General features: G+C 40.9%; 1 protein-coding gene across 1 annotated transcript; it reads right to left on the bottom strand.

Annotated features, from left to right (window-relative positions):
* Positions 1-8779: 8779 nt before the first annotated feature.
* LOC109467621 (E3 ubiquitin-protein ligase LRSAM1-like) lies at positions 8780-21364 on the bottom strand. The gene is made up of 8 exons (XM_019765638.1): positions 21280-21364; positions 20213-20287; positions 19479-19559; positions 18558-18653; positions 17048-17146; positions 15390-15524; positions 12314-12565; positions 8780-10581 (listed from the first exon to the last, which is right to left on the bottom strand). Exons 1-8 carry the CDS (start codon positions 21289-21291, stop codon positions 10456-10458), a joined length of 876 nt encoding a protein of 291 aa, XP_019621197.1. The 5' UTR covers positions 21292-21364; the 3' UTR covers positions 8780-10455.
* Positions 21365-21388: the final 24 nt, after the last annotated feature.

Below are 21388 nucleotides of genomic sequence, written 5' to 3'. Positions count from 1 at the left end.
GTAAGTATATATATGTACACATATCATAGATGAAATCTCTGAACACAGCTCTATCTCATTTGTTCTACATACCCGTCTTGGCACAGATGGACTGTGCTTCTGATAGTTCCCCATACATGTACTTTACGGGAGACTTACTTCGGGAGACTTTTCACAGACTTGTGTATCCAGGCAAACCTTCGAATATTGAGTCGTTGGCAATTTACAAAGGAAATTCCCGTCTTCAGCCAAACGGCAGCAGCACCTTTGACTTTTAAAATTATTTGTAGCCAGTCATTTCTTGAACAGATTTTAACTTTTGGTGTGAACTCTTGCATCGTCATCACGTCATCATCACCAACTTGAAGTCCCACTACAAAGCACCAGAGGTAACCAGCCCAGTAGGTACAAGTGATCACTAAGCTGTCTGGTGGCAGCCTGGTACTCGTGCGCTGGTACTAATCGAACGACAAGGTTTCAAAAGCTCAGGCCCGGACCAGATGTCACTCAAGAGTTTGCCTACCAGCTCTCCAAGCCTCTAACAGACATCCTAAATGCGTCCCTGAGGGAGGAAAGGGTACCTGAGTGGAAAGAGGCCACGGTAACACCGTCCTGTGCCAAAAAAGCAGCCAGCTGACCTGGACAATGTCCGACCTGTTTCTCTCACGGCCCAGTTTGCCAAAGTATGCAAATGGTTCGTCTCCTCGTCGGTTCTATCCGACATATGGACTGCAAACAGTTCGGCAAAATTGTTTCTTGCCTGGCCCGGTAGTTATGGCTCCCACCGTTGAGTCCTTCCGGGCCAGGCTGGAGGCCTGCCCGCCTTAAACCAAGGCCTTCCCCCCCCCCTAAAGTGCCCCATTAGGGGCTATATGGGGGTGTAGCCGGGGCTCACATAACATCTTTGAGCCCCGGCAAAGATGAAGAAAGATGAAGATGAAAACCAAAACATAAACATGGGAGGGAGCGAGACCAGAACTCATCCCTGGGAGTACTAGTATCTAACATGCGGCGTGGCCCAGGGCACCCTTTCTAGGACCGCTGGTGTTCTTGTTTGTGTGACCATGTCTGTTCCAAGCACTGTTTCCTACCGTGTTCTCATACAATGAGCGAGGACCATTCAAATCACCGTAGATCACAGTTTGACCACAGTTTGCAATATTTATATCATCTGCACATGTAACCGTATACTTTGGGAGCTTCATTCATAACGGGCAATAACGTTAGCGAAGGGTCCGTACATGTATGCCATTCGCCAACAAGTACATTACATTTCATCTCGTGCTAGAAACTGTAGGAAGTTACTGTAGGAAAACTAGAGCCAATGTAAGGGGTAAGGGACCAATCCACGCCTTGCATGGACACAAAGTGTTGTTTAAATATCATGCAAAGCGTCAGAGTTGAAATGTTTGAAAAGTATGTTGTATAATTATATAAACTTTTTTTTAACTGATGAGAAGTGTCAGACACACTCGAAACATCTGTTCATAAATTGTTTCAGCTTTTTGTTCCAGTGGTAAAGTTTGAATCACAATTTTATTTGATAAATTTTATGTTAATATAATAATTGCATGAATCTAAATGATGTCATGACAGGGTTGGTTTATCCCTAGAACTGGTACGGTAGGTTTATATTTACCTTCGCCAAGAATTGACGAAGGTTATGTTTTCCTGGCCGTGTGTCTGTCTGTCTGTCTGTCTGTCCAACAGCATAACTCGAGAAAGCTTACATGGATTATCTTGATATTTGGTAGGTGGGTAGGTCTTCATTTTGGCCCCCTAGCGGCTTGTTATGGTACTGCAGCTGAACTTCCGGTTTTGATATCTCGAGACCTGGACATGCTAGGGTCATGAAATTTAGATGGTAGATAGCTCTTGGGCTGGGAATGAAGTGACACGAGCCCCCTTAGCTGCTTGCTCTGGAACTGCAGGGGCGTTAGTTGAAAAATGTTTAAAGGCGGATATTCAGAGAGTTGGCTGTGCCACATTTTCTGCAGTATCTATATACATTTGTATGTACATTTCTGTAATGTATGTACATATATTTATGTGTTTTATGTTATATTGTAGTCCTTTTTTGTACTTAAAGGGAAATATTCCCAAAGCAGTTCCCGTAGCAAGTATTGTTTTGCTTAACACTTTCAATATTTCTGATTCTTGGATTGTTGTATGATATGATGTCTGATGTGTGACATTTGCATTATATATACAGCTGACTTCTGTAGTTTTTGAAACTGAAAAAAAGTTTATGGAGTTGAGAGAAGTAATAAAAACAAGAAAACAAAAAGGTATTGAAACTACAAGGTTTATATATTTATGTATTTTCTTAACACAATCCACACAAAAGCAAGTATACCTGTCATTGATGCTGAACACAGTTCACACACTGGCAGGCATACCTGTCCTTGGTGCTGAACACAATCTACATGTTGTTAATCCACACACAAGTATACCTGTCCTTGGTACTGAACACAATCTACATGTTGGCAACCCACACACAAGTATACCTGTCAGTGGTACTGAACATCATCTGCACACAAGCAAGCATACCTTTCCTTGGTACTGAACACAATCCACACACAGACAAGCATACTTGTCCTTGGTGCTGAACACCACCCACACACAAGCAAACATACCTTTCCTTGGCACTGAAATCTACACACAGGCAAGCATACCTTTCCTTGGCACTGAAATCCACACACAGGCAAGCATACCTTTCCTTGGCACTGAAATCCACACACAGGCAAGAATACCTTTCCTTGGCACTGAAATCCACACACACGCAAGCATACCTTTCCTTGGCACTGAAATCCACACACAGACAAGCATACCTCTCCTTGGCACTGAAATCCACACACAAGCAAGCATACCTTTCCTTGGCACTGAAATCCACACACAGGCAAGCATACCTTTCCTTAGCACTGAAATCCACACACAAGCAAGCATACCTTTCCTTGGCACTGAAATCCACACTCAAGCAAGCATACCTTTCCTTGGCACTGAAATCCACACTCAAGCAAGCATACCTTACCTTTGTACTGAACACAATCTACACATAGGCAAGCCTACCTGTCCTTGGTATTGAACATGACACTGACGACAAATAAGACAACATTTTCCCGACAAGACTGTTTCTTATTCGTAGAAACGGATGCTGCATGAAATTACATTGTAGGTCTGTAGGACCTGTCCATACAAGATGTAAAAGAAAACTGCAGCTTTTGTTTCGCACGAAACATGGGTTGTAAATAAGGTCAGGTCACGGGTACGTTCCATATATTTTAAGGATAAAATAAACAAAGTTTGAATGTGTATGAAGCTGTTGGCTTCGAAATCCAAGTATCCAAGTAGATACAGTGCTTTGGTGATATGGCGGGGTATAATTTCCTCAGCAGTATATCAGAACTCAGATAAGCATAGCGTGGATCAAAGTATAAGGGCCCCGTTCACGGTACAATTTGTCGCAAGTAGACGTGTCCCACAGAGCCAGCGATCAGCACACCAACTGCTGCCAGCACGACGATGGCTTTGCTCCGTTTGATACGTTTCAGGCCACGGTAGTGCTTTCTCTTGTGGCTCTTCATAATGTCTGTTAGCACGGCATCCAAGTACAGATTCAAGTCTGTAGAGTTCTTCGTAAAGACATTGTCCATAGCACCAGTGCGGTCAGTGCCCATGCTGTCGACATCGCCACTGACTTTCTTGTCAAGTGAGGAGTTCGGCTTGAGCTCCAGATGAGTCGCCTGAGTGGCGGAGCTGTCGTCTGTCGCCGGGAAGGGGACTTTGGAAACGCGGCGACGAACTCGAGCGTTGTTGCAGTGGTTTTCTCCGGTTGTGTAGCCCCAGTCGTGGGCCACTTCTGCCTCCTCGTCACCAACTACATGTGGTGGGACGGTTGGGGCCTCGGTGGTACTGTTGGCGCCTTCCGTGTGATTCTGCTCGACACGGAACCGCTTCCAGCCTTCAGAACGGAAAGTCTCCGTCTGGTTGTCAGGAACTCGGGGCATTCTCTGTGCGGTCTGTCGGAGGAGTCATGCCAACGGGTAAGTGCAATTCAGTAAATACTATAAGCACTGTATAAAAATCCCATCTTTAAATCACATCTTAAAGGATATGTAAAGGTAAAGGTGAGAGAAGAAACGGAGCCTTTATGTATTGTTTAACGGATTTTGTGAAGTGTCGTAGACGGTCAAGAGTGTATCAATAATAATAATTATAACTTTATTCGCAAAATCATGCCCGAAGGCTAATTGCTTATACAATCAAGTATAATATATACTCATTGTAATACAGTAACAGGAGACAGGTAACAACTGTCTGGAAAAAACTTCTACTTCTACTACTACGCTAGCTATTATGAGGTTCGACTTCTTCTTTGAAGGCAGTGGATAATGAATAGTCCCACATTCTGCAAAATTAGTGGGTTTTGTGATCTTAGTAGAAATGCAGTTTTTTGGTGATCTTCTAAATGACGAAAGGATGGAGAAATTGTTGTAACTGTCTGAAATAATCTGTTTCTTTCGGTCTCATAGTGAGGACACTGGCTAACAAAATGTATTTAATAATAATAATAATACCTTGGAAACGCGGCGGCGAACTCGAGCGTTGTTGCAGTGGTTTTCCTCCGGTTGTGTAGCCCCAGTCGTGGGCCACTTCTCCCTCCACGGAACCGCTTCCAGCCTTCAGAACGGAAAGTCTCCGTCTGGTTGTCTGGAACTCGGGCATTCTCTGCACGGTCTGCTGGAAGAGTCATGCCTATGGGTACCTGCAATGGGGTATAAAGCACTTTTCAAAATCCCATCTTTAAGCACATCTGTAAGCATTCGTAAAGGTACATGTGAGAGAAGAAACGGAACCTTTATGTATTGTTTAACGGATTTTGGGAGGTGTCGTAGACGGTCAAGAGTGTATCAATGATAATAATGAACGTTTATTGCAAATTGACATCAACAGAGAGATTGTAAAGAAAGGTTTGGATATACATGTCAGAGAGTCTACTTCTAAGTAATGTACATATGTGTTGCTTATCGAGATCGGCGTTGTCGTTATGCCAGATATATGAGAAACCACTGCGGTCAAGTATTTCTTTCACANGTATGATTCTCGTGAATCTTTCAACGGACCGAGCTCACGGTGTTTGTCAGAGTGTATGACTCAACGGATCATGTTCATTCCTTATGTATTGTGATTGCAACGGACTGAGTGAGTACGTAGTGTATGTTATAACATATGCAAAACAATCAAGTTGTAAAATAGTTTTTAATGGTTTACAAAACAACATAGTTTTCAACAAAAACTCGGTGGCCTAGCGCCTGTGCAAAAAGGAGTATCCATTGTGATCTAATACCGGTATGTCTTTAACAAGGTTGCAATAAAGTTCGTCTACGGGTATTTGTTGGAAGGCTTTGCTGTAAGAGGACTCTGAGCATCCATTTGAAGGGAGTGTGAGGTTGTGCCCATTTGGACCATTATCTATATACAAATATGTGTATCTATAGGAAATCTACCTAATTCTGCTCTACAGGCGACATTGCTACTATTTCTAAATAGATATAATAAGAATTCTTGGAATTGTATAGGCATTTTTGTCCACAGGCATGCGGAATGTCCACAGGCATGCGGAATGTCCACAGGCATTTCTCTGACCCACATCTATGCCCGCATACCTGGAACCCTGAAGACCTGTCTGCCACAGATGGTCCTACTTTCTGTGACCCCGGGGCTCGTTCACTATGCACTCAGGGGAGGGGTGTCTATACTTAACCAAAGTCCAAGGTCCAAGTACCAAGTCTTCCTCAAAATCATGAAATGATGGCAGTGCCATGCAAACAATAACCCTAACAGCAACCACCGTCGCCATGGCAATGTATGTTTTCATTGCCAGTCTTGTTGAGATAGTAAAGCGTCGACTTGTAGGGGATGTGTATTAGCGTCTAGTTGCCTCAGTCTTAACCAATACTTGACTAGGCGTACAGATACGTCTGTGTCTAGTGACAGTCTACCGAGCTCTGCTTTGCATGCTCCGTTGCTAGCGTTTCTGTGTACCCCAAGAATGTTTTTACAGAAGCGATTATGGACAGTTTCAATAGGACAGTTGTCATTTGAAAAATCTTTTCCCCAAATTTCACAACCATATAACATTATTGATTTGATGCAAACGTGAAACTGCCAGATGAGGACAACAGCAGACCTAGATATCGATAGCAGTATGACGTAGTAATTTCTATATTTTCTGAGCCGAGCAGGAATTTTGTATTTCTGTATATGCGCCCTGTTTTGTTAAAAATTACAATTTTGGTCTTTTTCAGGTTAACTTGGAGTTTCCATTTTGTACAGAAAGTGTTTAGTTTGTCAAGAGCACATTGGAGTCCTTTCTCGGTTTCGGAGAAAATTACGACATCATCTGCATAGAGCAAGCAGGAAATGAATAAAGTATAATAATACTTTGGAAACGCGGCGGCGAACTCGGACGTTGTTGCAGTGGTTTCTCCGGTTGTGTAGCCCCAGTCGTGGGCCACTTCCGCGCCGGGCGTCAGAGGGGCATCAGTGGAGGCCATGCCGTCCGGACCGTTGTGAATTCAGCGTCGTTTTCAACGAAGTCGCGCGGCTTCACCCGGACTCCTGTCCATCCGCTGTATACGTACGGGGAGAGACCTTCTGAATCTCCGCTTCCTGCTTGGTCGTCTCCCTTGCTCCCGTACGGGGGAAGGTTGATGGTAGGCTTATCCTCACCAGTATTGGAGAGGGACTGTGTGGTCATAATCACACCAGCAGTCTAAGGGGAAAGATTCATGGCCCTTGAAAACCTCTTTTCAAATGTCAAAAAGAATAAGGCAGATTATATTTAGTATAAGAAATACAACAAAACCTAGACGTATCATGTTCGTCATTATATAGTTTACACATGTTACTCACGGTAAACGTTATTTAAAGCCTGTCTAGTGATGCTGCCCCTACTCTATTTGAGTGGCAACTAGTTCAACTCTACAGTAGTTCTAACTAGAGAAAACGAGTTTTTGAACATCTAAATCCTTGAAAGAAGACAGGAATGACTATTTGGAAGCTCTAGGAGAGATCTATTTCTTGTGCTGGAACAAAGTTAAGTTTTACTTTAAACATGTAACTACTAATTAACACAGACGAACTTTTATGACCAAAATCATAAATTGTTTTGGTAGAAAACTTACCGAAGTCACAGCAACGAGTATTAACACGGTGATCGCGGCGGCTTTCAAGAACCGCAGACGTCCACTCTTCTGGTCAGCCTGGGTGTCTGAGGGAGGGCAGCACGGGAAGGTTACCGCCCGGAACCGCGCCCGGGACCGCCAGTTCCTTCGCCGGCCACGTCGTCTCGACAAATCGTCTCAAATCTGAACTAAGGACAGGAGCAGCCAAAATGTGCGTCCGTCGCTTCGAACAGCCAGTGGTAACTGTAAACAGTTTTCGTCGAACGCCGTTGCTAGTCTGGAACACCGGGAGTTTTTACGTTCTGGAACAACTTTTCGAACAGCGGATCGTTGTCCTCAGTTGAACTTTAGTGTAACGGGTCACATTGTCCTTTGACTGTTATTAATAGTAGAAAAACACAACCGTACGCCTCGGAATTCTGGATTAGACTGTACGATATACTTGTACATGGACATACATAATTCTATTGTCGGTGCCCTGAATTTAAATACACGATGTAAACAGGTACTGAAGCCTTGTATATGTTCTATTCTTTGTAAACGATAGATATCTAGTGTAGCAGAACTTTAGGTTAGTTGTTTTGCTTCTTCCGCGTTGACACCTTTTAGTAATGTAATTACCTTCGCCAAGAAGGTTATGTTTTCAGAGGCGTTCGTGTGTCTGTCTGTCTGCCTGTCTGTCTGTGAACACGATAACTTGAGAAGTGGGTAGGTCTTGATGAGACCTCGAAATGATTAGATTTTGGGCCTCCTAGCGGCTTCTAATGGTACTGCAGCTGAACTTCCGGTTTTCATATCTCGTGATCTGGACGTCACGAAATTTGGATGGTAGGTAGGTCTTGTGCTGGGGAAGAAGTGACGTAGGTTTGGGCTTGCTCAGAAACTGCAGGGGCATTTCTTTGAAAATAATCAAAAGAGGATAACTCAAGAACCGGTTGATGGATCGTCATGATTTTTGTATGTAGGTAGCTTAAGTGACGTTTGACATAATTATGCGACAATTATGCAAATCTAGCTGTAATTTGCATAATTAATGAGGAAATTCTATAAATAAGCTGCATTACATTATAGGACTATTCAAGCTTCTGACATAGGTAATTGAGAACGAAACACAGGCAGATATTCATTATGTAAATTAACACTTAATTTGCATAATTAATGAGAAAATGTAATAATTCCATAATGGTAACTGCCTGGAATTTCATACTTGGGGTATTTGAAAGTTAAGTGAAGGTGAACATCATTAAACATAACTTATTCAAATAATTTATGAGGAAATGATAGAATGGCTTTCTTTGTTAAGATAATGCTGTCTTTTGATGGAGAATATGATCAACTGATATAATTCATGCAAATGAGGATCCTATTTGCATAATCAGGAGGAATTATCTTTGTCAGTCATAAAGCTTAACATCATTTTTTGGCGAAGGTATGAGATCGTGGAACTCTAGTTTTATGTGTGTTGATCAGATGTAAAAGATTGCTCTGCTCTAGCTTCAGGTTCTACACATGTAGTTTATAACTTGTACCAAGATTTCACATCTGTAGCACTTCATGCAGAAACAGGAAGGCAAACTCTTCCCTGATAGAGGACAGAAAAACAATATCAAATGTGGCTTTGTCAATTTTGTTTATTATGTGATGCTGAACAAAACTGACAAATTTCTGGTACACTTCAGAATTTATTCTAAATAATTGCATCCAAAAGTGCAGTATTAAAGATAACATAATTATGTCATACATAACACTTGTATATACTCCTGTATGTATACAATGATCGACTAGGAAGTTCTTTTCAGTATCATCATCCATGATGGTAAATTTCTCATTCGGCCACATCAAGCTAATTTGTTGGTTCTTGGATTTTTTCTTCAGAAATATGAAGGTCAGGGACAGGAAAAACACCCTATTACCTGGGCATCCTGTGATAGCCCCAAACGTTACAATAGGGGCATTTTGAACTTGATTCAGAACCTGAATTTTTTTTCATATCAGACAAAAATTAAAGGCAAATCGCAGAAGCCCTCAGTCTACATTCAAACTGAAGTATCCAGAAATGGCCAGGACTACATGACTGCATTTATCTACACACTTCTATATACTAATTACTCCATACATAATTGTGCATGCATGAAGCTCCACTTACACTTTGACATTTTACACCATCATAATAATATTCTGTGGATTGTCAGACAGCCCATACATGCCTGTAGCCAGGATTTTGAATGGGGGAGTTCTTCCAACTGCTTGAGGGACCAGGGAGTGCCAAAGGCGCGAGGTTCCTAAGGGGGTCTGGGGCATGCTCCCCCGGAAAATTCTTAAAATTGAACCTTCTGAAATGGCATTTCCTGCAGTTTTGAGAGGATTTCAGAGAAAAAATCAGAGATAACTTTTTTTCAATGACACGTGAGCAGTTATCCTATGATTCCAGCCTTGCTGGTGACACGAATCTGTCCATCTTTTAAAGAAAAATCTTGGACCTTTAAATAAAAAGTGGACCAAAAAGTGGACCTTTGAGCCTTGGAACCCCCCAAACCACCACCCCCCCCCCGGCTATGGGCATGCCCTATGGCTTCCAGCTACCAGACTGATTGAGTGAGTGACTGACTCTATATACACAGTCATGCATCAGCAACTGTCAGAGTGCAAAAAATCTCACAGTATCTGTCCCTCACACATCTTCAGAGCTACTAAAAAATTTACCAGTAAATGTAACAAATTGAATATATTGACATGTACATAATAGTATAAACCAGATGGTCTCAATCCCACCTATGTACACAGAATAAAAAATCTGATCAAGATCTCACAACTGTTTAAGGCCGGCCAAGTAAACTTCAAAGAGGTTGGCCTTGAATTTAAAGTAAAAAAGGCTGCGCAGCTGTGTAATCACAGCGGAATACCAATCTTAGGCCACACCAAGTTAATTTGTTACTTCTTGGATCGCCCTGTTATTAACTGCAAAATTCTCAATGAAAGACATGTTTTGGCTCCGACGGTTGAAAAAAGACCTTTTCTTCCTGGTTGTTAATAATTGTTTTTCAATGTAACAAAATTGAATGCAATAATATATTTTGTTTCATTAAAAGTTCAAAATCTATTGTTTTAATTATAAACCAGCCTGGTATGTTAACTTCATGACTCATATTGTAACATTTCATGGGGTGCCTTGGTCTATTTTTGTTTTGCCCTGTCGCTCCTGATTTTTTCTGAAAAAATCCGAGAAACAACAAATCAAATTGGTGTGGCCTTACAAAGTTGACATTCTGACAAACTTGCTGTTACCCTGTTATTCTACAGAGACAAGGATAACCCTCTGCATGATGTCACCTCTGCAGAGCGGACATTGCTCCAGACTGCCCGCACACCCAGCACAGCAGCACACATGTCCACAGTTCAGGAATAACACAGAGGACTGGAAAACACAACATCAACAGTCATGTTATAGAAAGGAGGTATCTGACTGTTACTTCAATCAACTGAAGGAAGTTCAATGACATTTGTAGGTGGATATAACATACAACATACATGTAATGACTAATGCTATCATTAGTATTGTTTCAGTAACTAATCAATAAGTAACTAGAGTTCCACGACCCCATACCTTCATGATGTTAGTCTGGTGAATTATAATAATTATTACTCCGTGAAGGAGGTCAGGACCTCCGGAGGGAGTGTTGTGATCGGCTGATTTTTCATGTTCGCAGTCAAAACACTGGGTTCTCTTTGTGTAATCGGCACGCAATTTTATACGCCGTCTGCGGGCATGCCCGTGTTGATGCACGAATGTGTATTTTTGCCGTTGCTGCTTTTGCGGTCAATGTAATATTGCAGACGCACCCCTACAATTACGAGGCGAATTGGAATGGTTTAGAAAAACGCGTTGTTTGGAATAGCAGTGGGGGGGTGGAACTTCCAGCAGATACGGGGTGGTTTTGATAAGTGGTTCCAGATGTTTTTGCCCATGCTTAAGAGATGCCAAGTTTTTTGGAAGATGTTCGCAGCCAAAACGCATTCTTCCGTACGTCGCATTTCTGTGTAATTTCGCATGTGCTGTGGCATCCCTACTTTTACAATCCTGTGGAATAGGCCATAGGTTTAGGCAGTTGTCTGGTAGCAGAGGTACTCTAAGCAGATATCCTGGTTATCTGGCCGGCGGTAGTAACACTCGCGGTGCTTACCGCAACTGTTGCTGGAATTTGGCCTGTTCCAGGCGCGCTTAATTAGCTACAGGCACGGTAAGACGGTGGGGCTGTCTTTGTTACTAGACACGACCATGATAGTCCGATCTTTATGTGAATGCAATGATTGTGTGTGTAATTAAAATGAACTTCGAACTTGAAGCACAGTATCTTTACACGCCCTGGGAGCAGTAATGGATTTAGCTCTTTGTATGTTTTATGCTTGTGACGCGCCCTCATTGTATCAACCGTTGCCTAATTATAATGTCTGCACAGTAGGTCTGGCGTTGACGCTTGGGATTTTGTTGAAATATAATGTCTGCACAGTAGGTCTAATTATAATGTCTGCACAGTAGGTCTGGCGTTGACGCTTGGGATTTTGTTGAAATATATAAAACTTCACGGAGGATTGTCGCCTATGGCTTCTTGTTAATGTTTCTCATTGACTGTGCGAATAAGATCCTCATTTGCATGAGTTATATCAGTTGAATATGTTATACATTTTGCACCCAATGACAAATTTATCTTAAACAATGATGAGAAATATTTTATTTTTAATTAAGTTCATAAGTAGACTTCTGAGTGAAATTCCTGACAGTTACGACAATGAAATTATTGTATTGCCATTAACTATGCAAATTAGGTCTTCATTTACATAATCAATATAAGCCAATGTTATTACGAAGGAGAACCTCTTTGTAAATAGAGGGCATGTCATTCAGAATAGTCATTACATGCAACAATGTTAACTTTGCCTTCTCATTTGAAGACATAAAGTAGCTGTCTGGCAGAATTGGCTACACATTTCGAAGACATGGTACATGTAGTCTATATCAGATAACTGCATTGTTAGAATGTAAAAAGAGAAGAAGGAAACTTCTGCTTTGCATCCTTCAGTCACTTGTAAATACTTGATATTCGATGTATGTAGAAAAGAGGAATAAAAACTGAGGAATACCAACGTACATTTTGCTCCATGCACACGACACATTCTGTGATGACCCTGGCTAGGGTGTCCCTGGCAGGTGCAGTGGGGGCAGCTGGAGCAGCTGGAGGTGCTGTAGGTGTTACTGGAGGGACCTCAGCTGAAGGTTCAGCTGCAGGTGCAGACACTGCCGGCCTGTCCTGTTTGTCAGCGACCTTTTTCTGCCCTTCCTCTTGCCATTTTTTCGCTGCTGACACTATCTCCTGCCGAAGTCCGAACTCATGCATGCCGATCTGATGGATCAATAATTCAACGGTTGGTCAAGGTATGGTTTTTTTAATACCTTTTATTGGGAGAGGCCAAGAACTTTTTGAACTACCCTCATAACTATCAATTACAAACATATATCTGACACAATTTTACAATTTGAGATAACAAACTGCAGTATAATGTGTTTTTATGTAGGTTCAGTATGAGTGCATGTAAATACTTGAAATTGCTTCAAATTCAATAGTTTTCAAAATCAGGAACAAGAAAAATAAAAAAATTAAAATAAAGCCTAGTGGCACCTGGGGATGCTTAGCTAACATGATTTCTAAGATCTCATACCTCCATGAAATATGGGCTAGCTTTGTCATACTTCATTTCAACATGTCCTCATTAATTATGCAAATGACCTCTACATTAACATAATATATGTACAGTGGTGTTATAGTGGTACCTGTTGAAGATCAGCGTTGCTCATCTGAGCCAGCTGTTCCATAGTGAAGATGTGATGCCGGGCGAACACAGGAACATAGTCGTCTGCCCCAACACTGCTCAACAGCTTCAGCACATCAACGTCAACTTGAGCCTCCTGGTCACGTACAACACACAAAACAGACATTAACTTGCCATCAGTGCTATGTTTCTTCCAAAGGACAAATTTTCAAAACAACAAGGCTTCACTACATGATGTCTTAAACCATACCTTAACAGGGGGTGCCCTAATTCCGACATACCCTTAATTCCGAACTAGTTAGAAAAATCATTTTTGCGGCATTATGCATGGGTGTATGTGCCTGTAAATACCCACAGGAATGGACAAAGTTTTGATAATGCGTTGATAACAGCAAACTCACAAAGTTTTTTCCCAGTTCGTACGCTCCAACAACAGACAAGTGAAAAATCTGTTTGAATTCAACGCTTTCGCTTTTCCTCGGGGTTGACGAGCGTGTAAAAAAGTTTTGATTTTGAAACAGCTGCTTTGGAGCAAGTTGTATAATGGTAAAAAGAGGACTTGTTTGGGAGAGAAAAACAGTTGTAGATAGTTTAAGTAATAATTTGTGAATATTAAATGTACTAAAATCTCTCCTCAGATCAATCTGTGTTTAAGTACTAGGTCAGAATTAGGGCACCCCTATTGCAATAGAACGTTCCACCGGCAAAATGACCAAAAACATGCCATAAGTTTCGTGAACCATTGCGCTTGGGTGTACGGCGTGGCACTGAAACACACAGCTGTCATGGCTGTGTATCATTCTTATCTTTATCTGTTGATAATAAAAGCTCATGTTGCACAGGTTTTTGGTCAGACAAAGGTAGGTGCATTTGCATGGTACATAGGTCGGAATTAGGACCCCTCCCATTATCATTACGCTGCTTGAGGTTGGTTACAAACTCAAAAACACAGCTCAAAAGCCATTTTTACGCAATCATCACCACATAACAAATTTAAGGAAATGGGTTAGATAAATGGGGCCAAAGCAGCTTTGTGATACAGGGAAAAAATCAGTGCTGCTATGCTATGGCCTTTAATATGAACATAATAAGAAGATGTTCCTTCTGACATAAATAGACATTTAGGATGAGCTGATTAAGTTTGTTTAATGTCCTTTTTGTGCAAGCTACAAAATTAATGTACATGTACTAGTACTGCTGACGGTGTTCTTCTGTACCAGGCTTGCAGAGCATATGAACATATCAGCTACAAGAGAAACTGCCAAGCCAGTACTTTTAAGTACTGGCTTCAAGTTGGCAGTTTGTTTGTTTATTTATTTAACCAGGAAATACATGTCGCCTTGGCGGTTTTCAAAGATTCCTGGGGGGGATAACCCCAACAAGACTAGATGACATAATTATAATTATAACAAAAGATTAAAGATAGAACTAACAAAGGTCAACTGAAAATGATAAACTATCGTGAACAAGACGAAATCGTAGCTAACTNTTCCGCTACAGGTGTAACTTCCGTTACCGGTAACGGATGTTACAAAACGGACGTTTTTGTTTATTTTTCCAAGAAGATCTGCAGTTTTTATCTTCATCCTTTGAGAACAAGGGGGCATAAGTACGGACATTTTTAAACTGGGCGACTTTTTATATACCAGGTGAAGGAACAAAATTGAAAGTAAAAACAACGGTAACGGATGTTACATTCATTACTGTAAAACAATTTGTTCAGCGAAGGTGGCTACAAATGACAGCACACACTCTTTTCGTCTTCTCTTAGAAGCCTAGAAAACTTGCTAAAAGTCATCAAAATGGCAATTTCTTGTCTTATATGTGACTCTATCTAAACTGCACGACCGTCTTACTTGAGCGGTAACGGATGTTACAGAACTTGGCGACAGGTATGAAACACCTCGCACAGCGTACAAAATAGTGACAGAAGCGATCTGACTTGATCAGTCAGAGGGCCTGGCCACCCGACTTCACCAGGCAGAAAACTACTGCCGTAATCAAATTGCTACGTTTTAGGTTGCTTTTTAAAGTTTCTATTTCGTCTCAGGCGACAGCCGCTTTTTAGGGGGAGAAATCCAACCCGCGACCATAATTTCTCTCAAGTCATCAATCAAACCTAGTTTTGTGGTACATTTTTCGTAAAACATAGTAAGTGTAGTGGGAAAGTGAACGAAGCAACGATGAGGTCCATGATTTGGCTCATACCTAGTCATAAAGAGTGGCGACAGCATTTTGTACATTTGAATGAGAACGAGTGTAACATGATTTCTAAGAGCTCATACCTCCATGAAATATGGGCTAGCTTTGTCATACTTCATTTCAACATGTCCTCATTAACTATGCAAATGACCTCTACATTAACATAATATATGTACAGTGGTGTTATAGTGGTACCTGTTGAAGATCAGCGTTGCTCATCTGAGCCAGCTGTTCCATAGTGAAGATGTGATGCCGGGCGAACACAGGAACATAGTCGTCTGCCCCAACACTGCTCAACAGCTTCAGCACATCAACGTCAACTTGAGCCTCCTGGTCACGTACAACACACAAAACAGACATTAACTTGCCATCAGTGCTATGTTTCTTCCAAAGGACAAATTTTCAAAACAACAAGGCTTCACTACATGATGTCTTAAACCATACCTTAACAGGGGGTGCCCTAATTCCGACATACCCTTAATTCCGAACTAGTTAGAAAAATCATTTTTGCGGCATTATGCATGGGTGTATGTGCCTGTAAATACCCACAGGAATGGACAAAGTTTTGATAATGCGTTGATAACAGCAAACTCACAAAGTTTTTTCCCAGTTCGTACGCTCCAACAACAGACAAGTGAAAAATCTGTTTGAATTCAACGCTTTCGCTTTTCCTGGGGGTTGACGAGCGTGTAAAAAAGTTTTGATTTTGAAACAGCTGCTTTGGAGCAAGTTGTATAATGGTAAAAAGAGGACTTGTTTGGGAGAGAAAAACAGTTGTAGATAGTTTAAGTAATAATTTGTGAATATTAAATGTACTAAAATCTCTCCTCAGATCAATCTGTGTTTAAGTACTAGGTCAGAATTAGGGCACCCCTATTGCAATAGAACGTTCCACCGGCAAAATGACCAAAAATATGCCATAAGTTTCGTGAACCATTGCACTTGGGTGTACGGCGTGGCACTGAAACACACAGCTGTCATGGCTGTGTATTGTTCTTATCTTTATCTGTTGATAATAAAGCTCATGTTGCACAGGTTTTTGGTCAGACAAAGGTAGGTGCATTTGCATGGAACATAGGTCGGAATTAGGACCCCTCCCATTATCATTACGCTGCTTGAGGTTGGTTACAAACTCAAAAACACAGCTCAAAAGCCATTTTTACGCAATCATCACCACATAACAAATTTAAGGAAATGGGTTAGATAAATGGGGCCAAAGCAGCTTTGTGATACAGGGAAAAAATCAGTGCTGCTATGCTATGGCCTTTAATATGAACATAATAAGAAGATGTTCCTTCTGACATAAATAGACATTTAGGATGAGCTGATTAAGTTTGTTTAATGTCCTTTTTGTGCAAGCTACAAAATTAATGTACATGTACTAGTACTGCTGACGGTGTTCTTCTGTACCAGGCTTGCAGAGCATATGAACATATCAGCTACAAGAGAAACTGCCAAGCCAGTACTTTTAAGTACTGGCTTCAAGTTGGCAGTTTGTTTGTTTATTTATTTAACCAGGAAATACATGTCGCCTTGGCGGTTTTCAAAGATTCCTGGGGGGATAACCCCAACAAGACTAGATGACATAATTATAATTATAACAAAAGATTAAAGATGAACTAACAAAGGTCAACTGAAAATAGATAAACTTATCGTGAACAAGACGAAATCGTAGCTAACTCATCAACAATCAAATGAAATAAGGTAACATAGAAGTAATTATAATCGTTCAGATATCAAATCATAATTATGATAGATAGTCAAAAGGTTTCTCTGCCAATGTATGTTCAAAAAGCAGTAAATGATGAAAAACATGGTATGGCTGTCTGCCAATGAAAGACAGGCTTATTTACCTTGTTGACAAGTTGCTGAGGTTTCCTGTCCAGCAGCCTCTGATATAAGATGAGCCAATAGTCCTCCTGCTCCTCCTGCCTGTGTTTCTCCATCTCCAGCTGACAACAGCAGATTATGGTTTATTAACAGTAGATTATGGTTTATTAACAACAGATTATGGTTTATTAACAGCAGATTATGGTTTAACTTTATTTTAATAAATGTTTTTTTTTAGTAAATGGTTTTTATTGTGCAAACAGTACCCATGCAGTCGTAGCCTTTATACGGCTGAATTGATGCAGGGTAATACATAATAATCAAGACAAATCACAACAATCAAATAATACACATGATACACATGTTTGTTCCACAAATTTTTGTGGAACTGTCGCAAGGGTCTATACGGCAGCCATTCAGCGCCAGGTGACCTCAATACGACTTTCCCCAACCGAAGTTAGGTACCCATTCACACCTGGGTGGAATGAGGAAATTTGTGTAAAGTGCCTTTCCCAAGGGCACAATGTTGGGGCGCATGTTCAGACATGCCCCGGGTACGACTCGAATCGAACCCGAGTCTCCCGGTTCACAGTCGAACGCTCTAACCACTACACCACCCGATGCCACCCCAGTTTTTTCCAGTTTTATGTTGTATCAAGAAAAGCAGAGACACTGTGTGGTCAAAAGTTTACCTCAGGAAGTCTGTAGAATATTTTGGATTATTGGACCATTGTCTTTCTGTCATATGAAGGAAGTTTGCTGCAATTTTTCCCATCATATTTGACAGACAAAAATTGGCATGTTAAGATATGGCTAAGCTTATAATATATAATAGACTGCCAGCAGAATTTGCCCTTCAAAGTGCAGGAATTTCACATGTTTCAAAGGGTCAAGATTTCAATTTTCCCTGGGGAGCATATTTTAACAAACACTAACACAGTGACTTTAACAAACATAAACACATGCGTGCAGATGAATTTGTCATAGGAAAATGACAAACTGATCTGCAAGAGATGGAACATGCACCAAATGTGACATTTTTTTGCCATCCAGAGGGTGCAGAAAGAATGAAATACATCTTACAACAATTATTTCAAATGCCAAAGTTATAAAATGTTGCGAGTTATCCCGAGTAAGTCCATTATCAAACAGTGTCAAGCAGCGTTCCCACCAGCCCCGTCTCATGACTGCCTTCAAGTGCATGCTCCCCAGGAAATTTTTAAACCTCAAATAACGCAATTTCCCTTATTTTGAGAGGCAAAATGAGACTGGTTGTCGGCCTCTCCTTTTACCGCCGCCGCCGTATTATCAATGTGACCGCCCTGTTCCCTAAACTTGTTTACTCCTCGCTACGTGGCTACCAGCTGAGCTTGGGACATCTTACATCGTGGGAAATCATATCAAAAGTTTGTTACGGTAATTTCTGAATAAAGAACGCAATTTTTAAACTTTTCAAAATACAAAAAGTGTCTCAGGCCAAAGTCAGGGTGCATACTTTATTTCAGGTCAAGGTAATGATGGCAGATTGCTCACCAGCCTTTTCTTCAGCTCCTGTTCTCTGTTCTGTTTCTCCTCTAACAGCTGTACCAGTAAGGCTGTCAGAGCTGTCCGCTTCTGGCACAGCACCTCCTGCAAGTAACACACAAATACTCTGTACAGTCACATGACATTGACGTTGCATATATCAATGATAAAAAACATCATGACTGCATACAAAGGCAAATTATTAATGCTTGCTGTGTTTGCTTCTCCAAAGAACGTTCTTCAAAAGCCATGGTGCCAGATTCTGAACCAGCTTGCCCTGTTCTCTTTGACGTGTAAATAATACATTAATTTTGTAATTCATACTAGTTCTCACTAGGCTATTTGAGCATAGACCCCCTATACTGCCTTTCAACCAGCATACATGTAAGGGTGTTTTTTTTTTAAAGAACCTTCATAAATCATGCAAAAAAATGAAAATATAACCTAAGAATGAAGCTATAGCAAACTTAAGGCAAAACCTTAACTTCACAAAATCTGTCCCTGGATACGCAAGAAATAGTGTCCCAGGGGGTAATGAGTTTCAAAATTTTTCGTCTCATTGCAGGACTTGCACCGTGAAAGTTGCCCTTCTGTACCTGACCCCTACACTGTGAAAAAATCCTGGTGAGAATCCACGTGAGGAGAGCCTCACCTTGAGCACCCGCCACATTTATCGAAAAAAGAAGAATTGTTCCCAGTGTGACTGGATCAAACCATTCCAGCCAGGGAATATTCCTGATCAGCCTTTAAGTCATAACCCCTGCTTCTCTTATTGGGTCAGTTACAAAATGTAGTCCTCAATCTCAGTGAGTCGAGATTAGGTCAACCATGACATTTCCGACTCAGGCAGAAGAGATGCTGTTATCCAAGCATGTAACCCATATCCCGAAATACATTAAAATCTCCAATGACAGAAAAGTTTGTACTAACCTGTTCCATGTCCATCCGCAGTGCCCTCTTCTCCATCTCTACCACAGTCAGCTGAACTAACTCCTGCTCAATAAGTGCAATCTACAACACCATTCATATAATTATACATATAATTGTAACCACATCACTTCAAGAAAATTTATTTTTATTTCTGAATTATTTTTCAGATGTCATGTGCTACACATGTAGCTCAGTGGTTCTGACTGAAGACATGTGTGTACCATTTGAAGTCAAATCACCATACAATGTTCTACATGTATTAGGAATTATTATAGCTAATGAAGGAAGGAAGACAGCACTGTAACAGTTTAATGTTAGAAATAGCTCAATGAAGATAACAATTACAATGTATGCAGATAAGGAACTCATCTTCATAATTGAGAAAATGGTATAATTACAAGTGGTGTATGATGGGTTTTCATGGACTTGCCGCATTTGGAAGTTACTAGGTTAAACTCAACAGTTATAGTTTGACATAGCAGGGCTTGAAACACTTTTTCTTCACTGGTACAGGTACAAGCCTAGGTACATTATCTTTTACAATCACCCTGTAGCAGTACAGTAAAGGGGGATGAAGATTATCTACAACAGCTCTCCTACTCTTCAGGATATTGATGGAAGATCACATAGGATCAACTGCTGGAATAATTCACATCAAATTTCTTGTTAAATCTAAATTAAAATGTTTTAACTCAAAACCATCCAGAAACAATGCTAGGACAGCTCTAACTGACCTGACCAGTGATCCTGCTGTGTTTGGTGTCCTTCTCCAGCTGCAAAGCTTCAAATGCCTTCTTCTGAAACTCTTCCTGTGGGAAGTTCCAAACAATTAATAAATACAGTATATAGGTCGGTGAAGGTCTCAAGTGTCACTGACAAAAGGTAATGAATGTTACCTGAAATGTCTGATCGTTTCCAAAATCATGTCCAGTTGCTTGAATAACTGTTTTTTGACTTACAATAAATATATAGTATATATTCATTGCTGGTCTGGGATTTAGACCTGCCTGTATTACACAATGTAGTCCTGAGTATTTTAGATAAATATTTTTTATAATATATATTATATATATATATATATTATATATAATAATTATTTATTCTATTCTAGTTTCCTAGCTCTTCTATACTAGTCTTTATATCATACCCGGGCCGCGATAACGTTCGATAACGGGTTCCGGACCGGGCCTGCGGGCGATCCGACCCGCGATCGGGCCGATACCTCGGGCGATACGGAATACCCCGTGTTGTATTCTATATGTACAACCTGATTCACTGGTAGAGCCAGAAAGGTCTATAAAATGTCTAACGGACATTTAACATTCTCGAAAGTTCCAGACATTTTTAAAACATTTGTAAAGAATGTCTTTCCCAGGTCTTTACAGGGTCTTTTTGGGGAGGACTTGGTTGTTGTGTTTTCCATTGTTCATGAGGTGTCTGTCAGAATGTCTTTAGAAAAAACTCTGAAAACTGGCATGCATATGAAATGCACTGCATACAGCCAAGGCAATTTAGAGGGCGGGACCAAATTAATTAACGTACAGATGCTAATATCTTTATAAGTACACATTGTGCTAAACAAAGGACTGTTTCGTAGGGGTGTCCCTACCTGACGTGTGAAGAGACTATGGATATAAAATGCCCACCCTGGGCTATTTCGATGTTGTTTTTCAGTAACTACATGTATGTCTACTAAATGTTCTCCCGACTGGCCTTTGTTCAGCAATGTCTAAATCATGTCTAATGTCCGTTAGACGTTTTATAGACATTTTTTACTCTACCATGGAAGAGCATATGTTACCTCCTGTGCCATCCTGTGCACCAGTGCTGCCTGATTCTGCTGTTTCCCATCTAACAGTAACTCTATCCTGCTGGAGTCATCACTCACACTGGAAAGAGACTGGAAACTG

Source organism: Branchiostoma belcheri, unplaced genomic scaffold (assembly GCF_001625305.1).
Source record: "Branchiostoma belcheri isolate BF01 breed outbred unplaced genomic scaffold, Haploidv18h27 scaffold184, whole genome shotgun sequence".
In the NCBI taxonomy this organism is placed as follows: Eukaryota; Metazoa; Chordata; class Leptocardii; order Amphioxiformes; family Branchiostomatidae; genus Branchiostoma; species Branchiostoma belcheri.
This window is presented reverse-complemented; position numbering and strand designations above follow the sequence as displayed.

What these genes read in the sequence shown, in the direction of transcription:
- LOC109467621 (XM_019765638.1), bottom strand. An exon ending in TGCGGATGGACATGGAACAG is followed by an intron (nt 18,654 to 19,478) that starts GTTAGTACAAAC and finishes TGTTACTTGCAG; the next exon opens with GAGGTGCTGTGCCAGAAGCG. An exon ending in CTCAGCAACTTGTCAACAAG is followed by an intron (nt 15,525 to 17,047) that starts GTAAATAAGCCT and finishes GTACGTGACCAG; the next exon opens with GAGGCTCAAGTTGACGTTGA.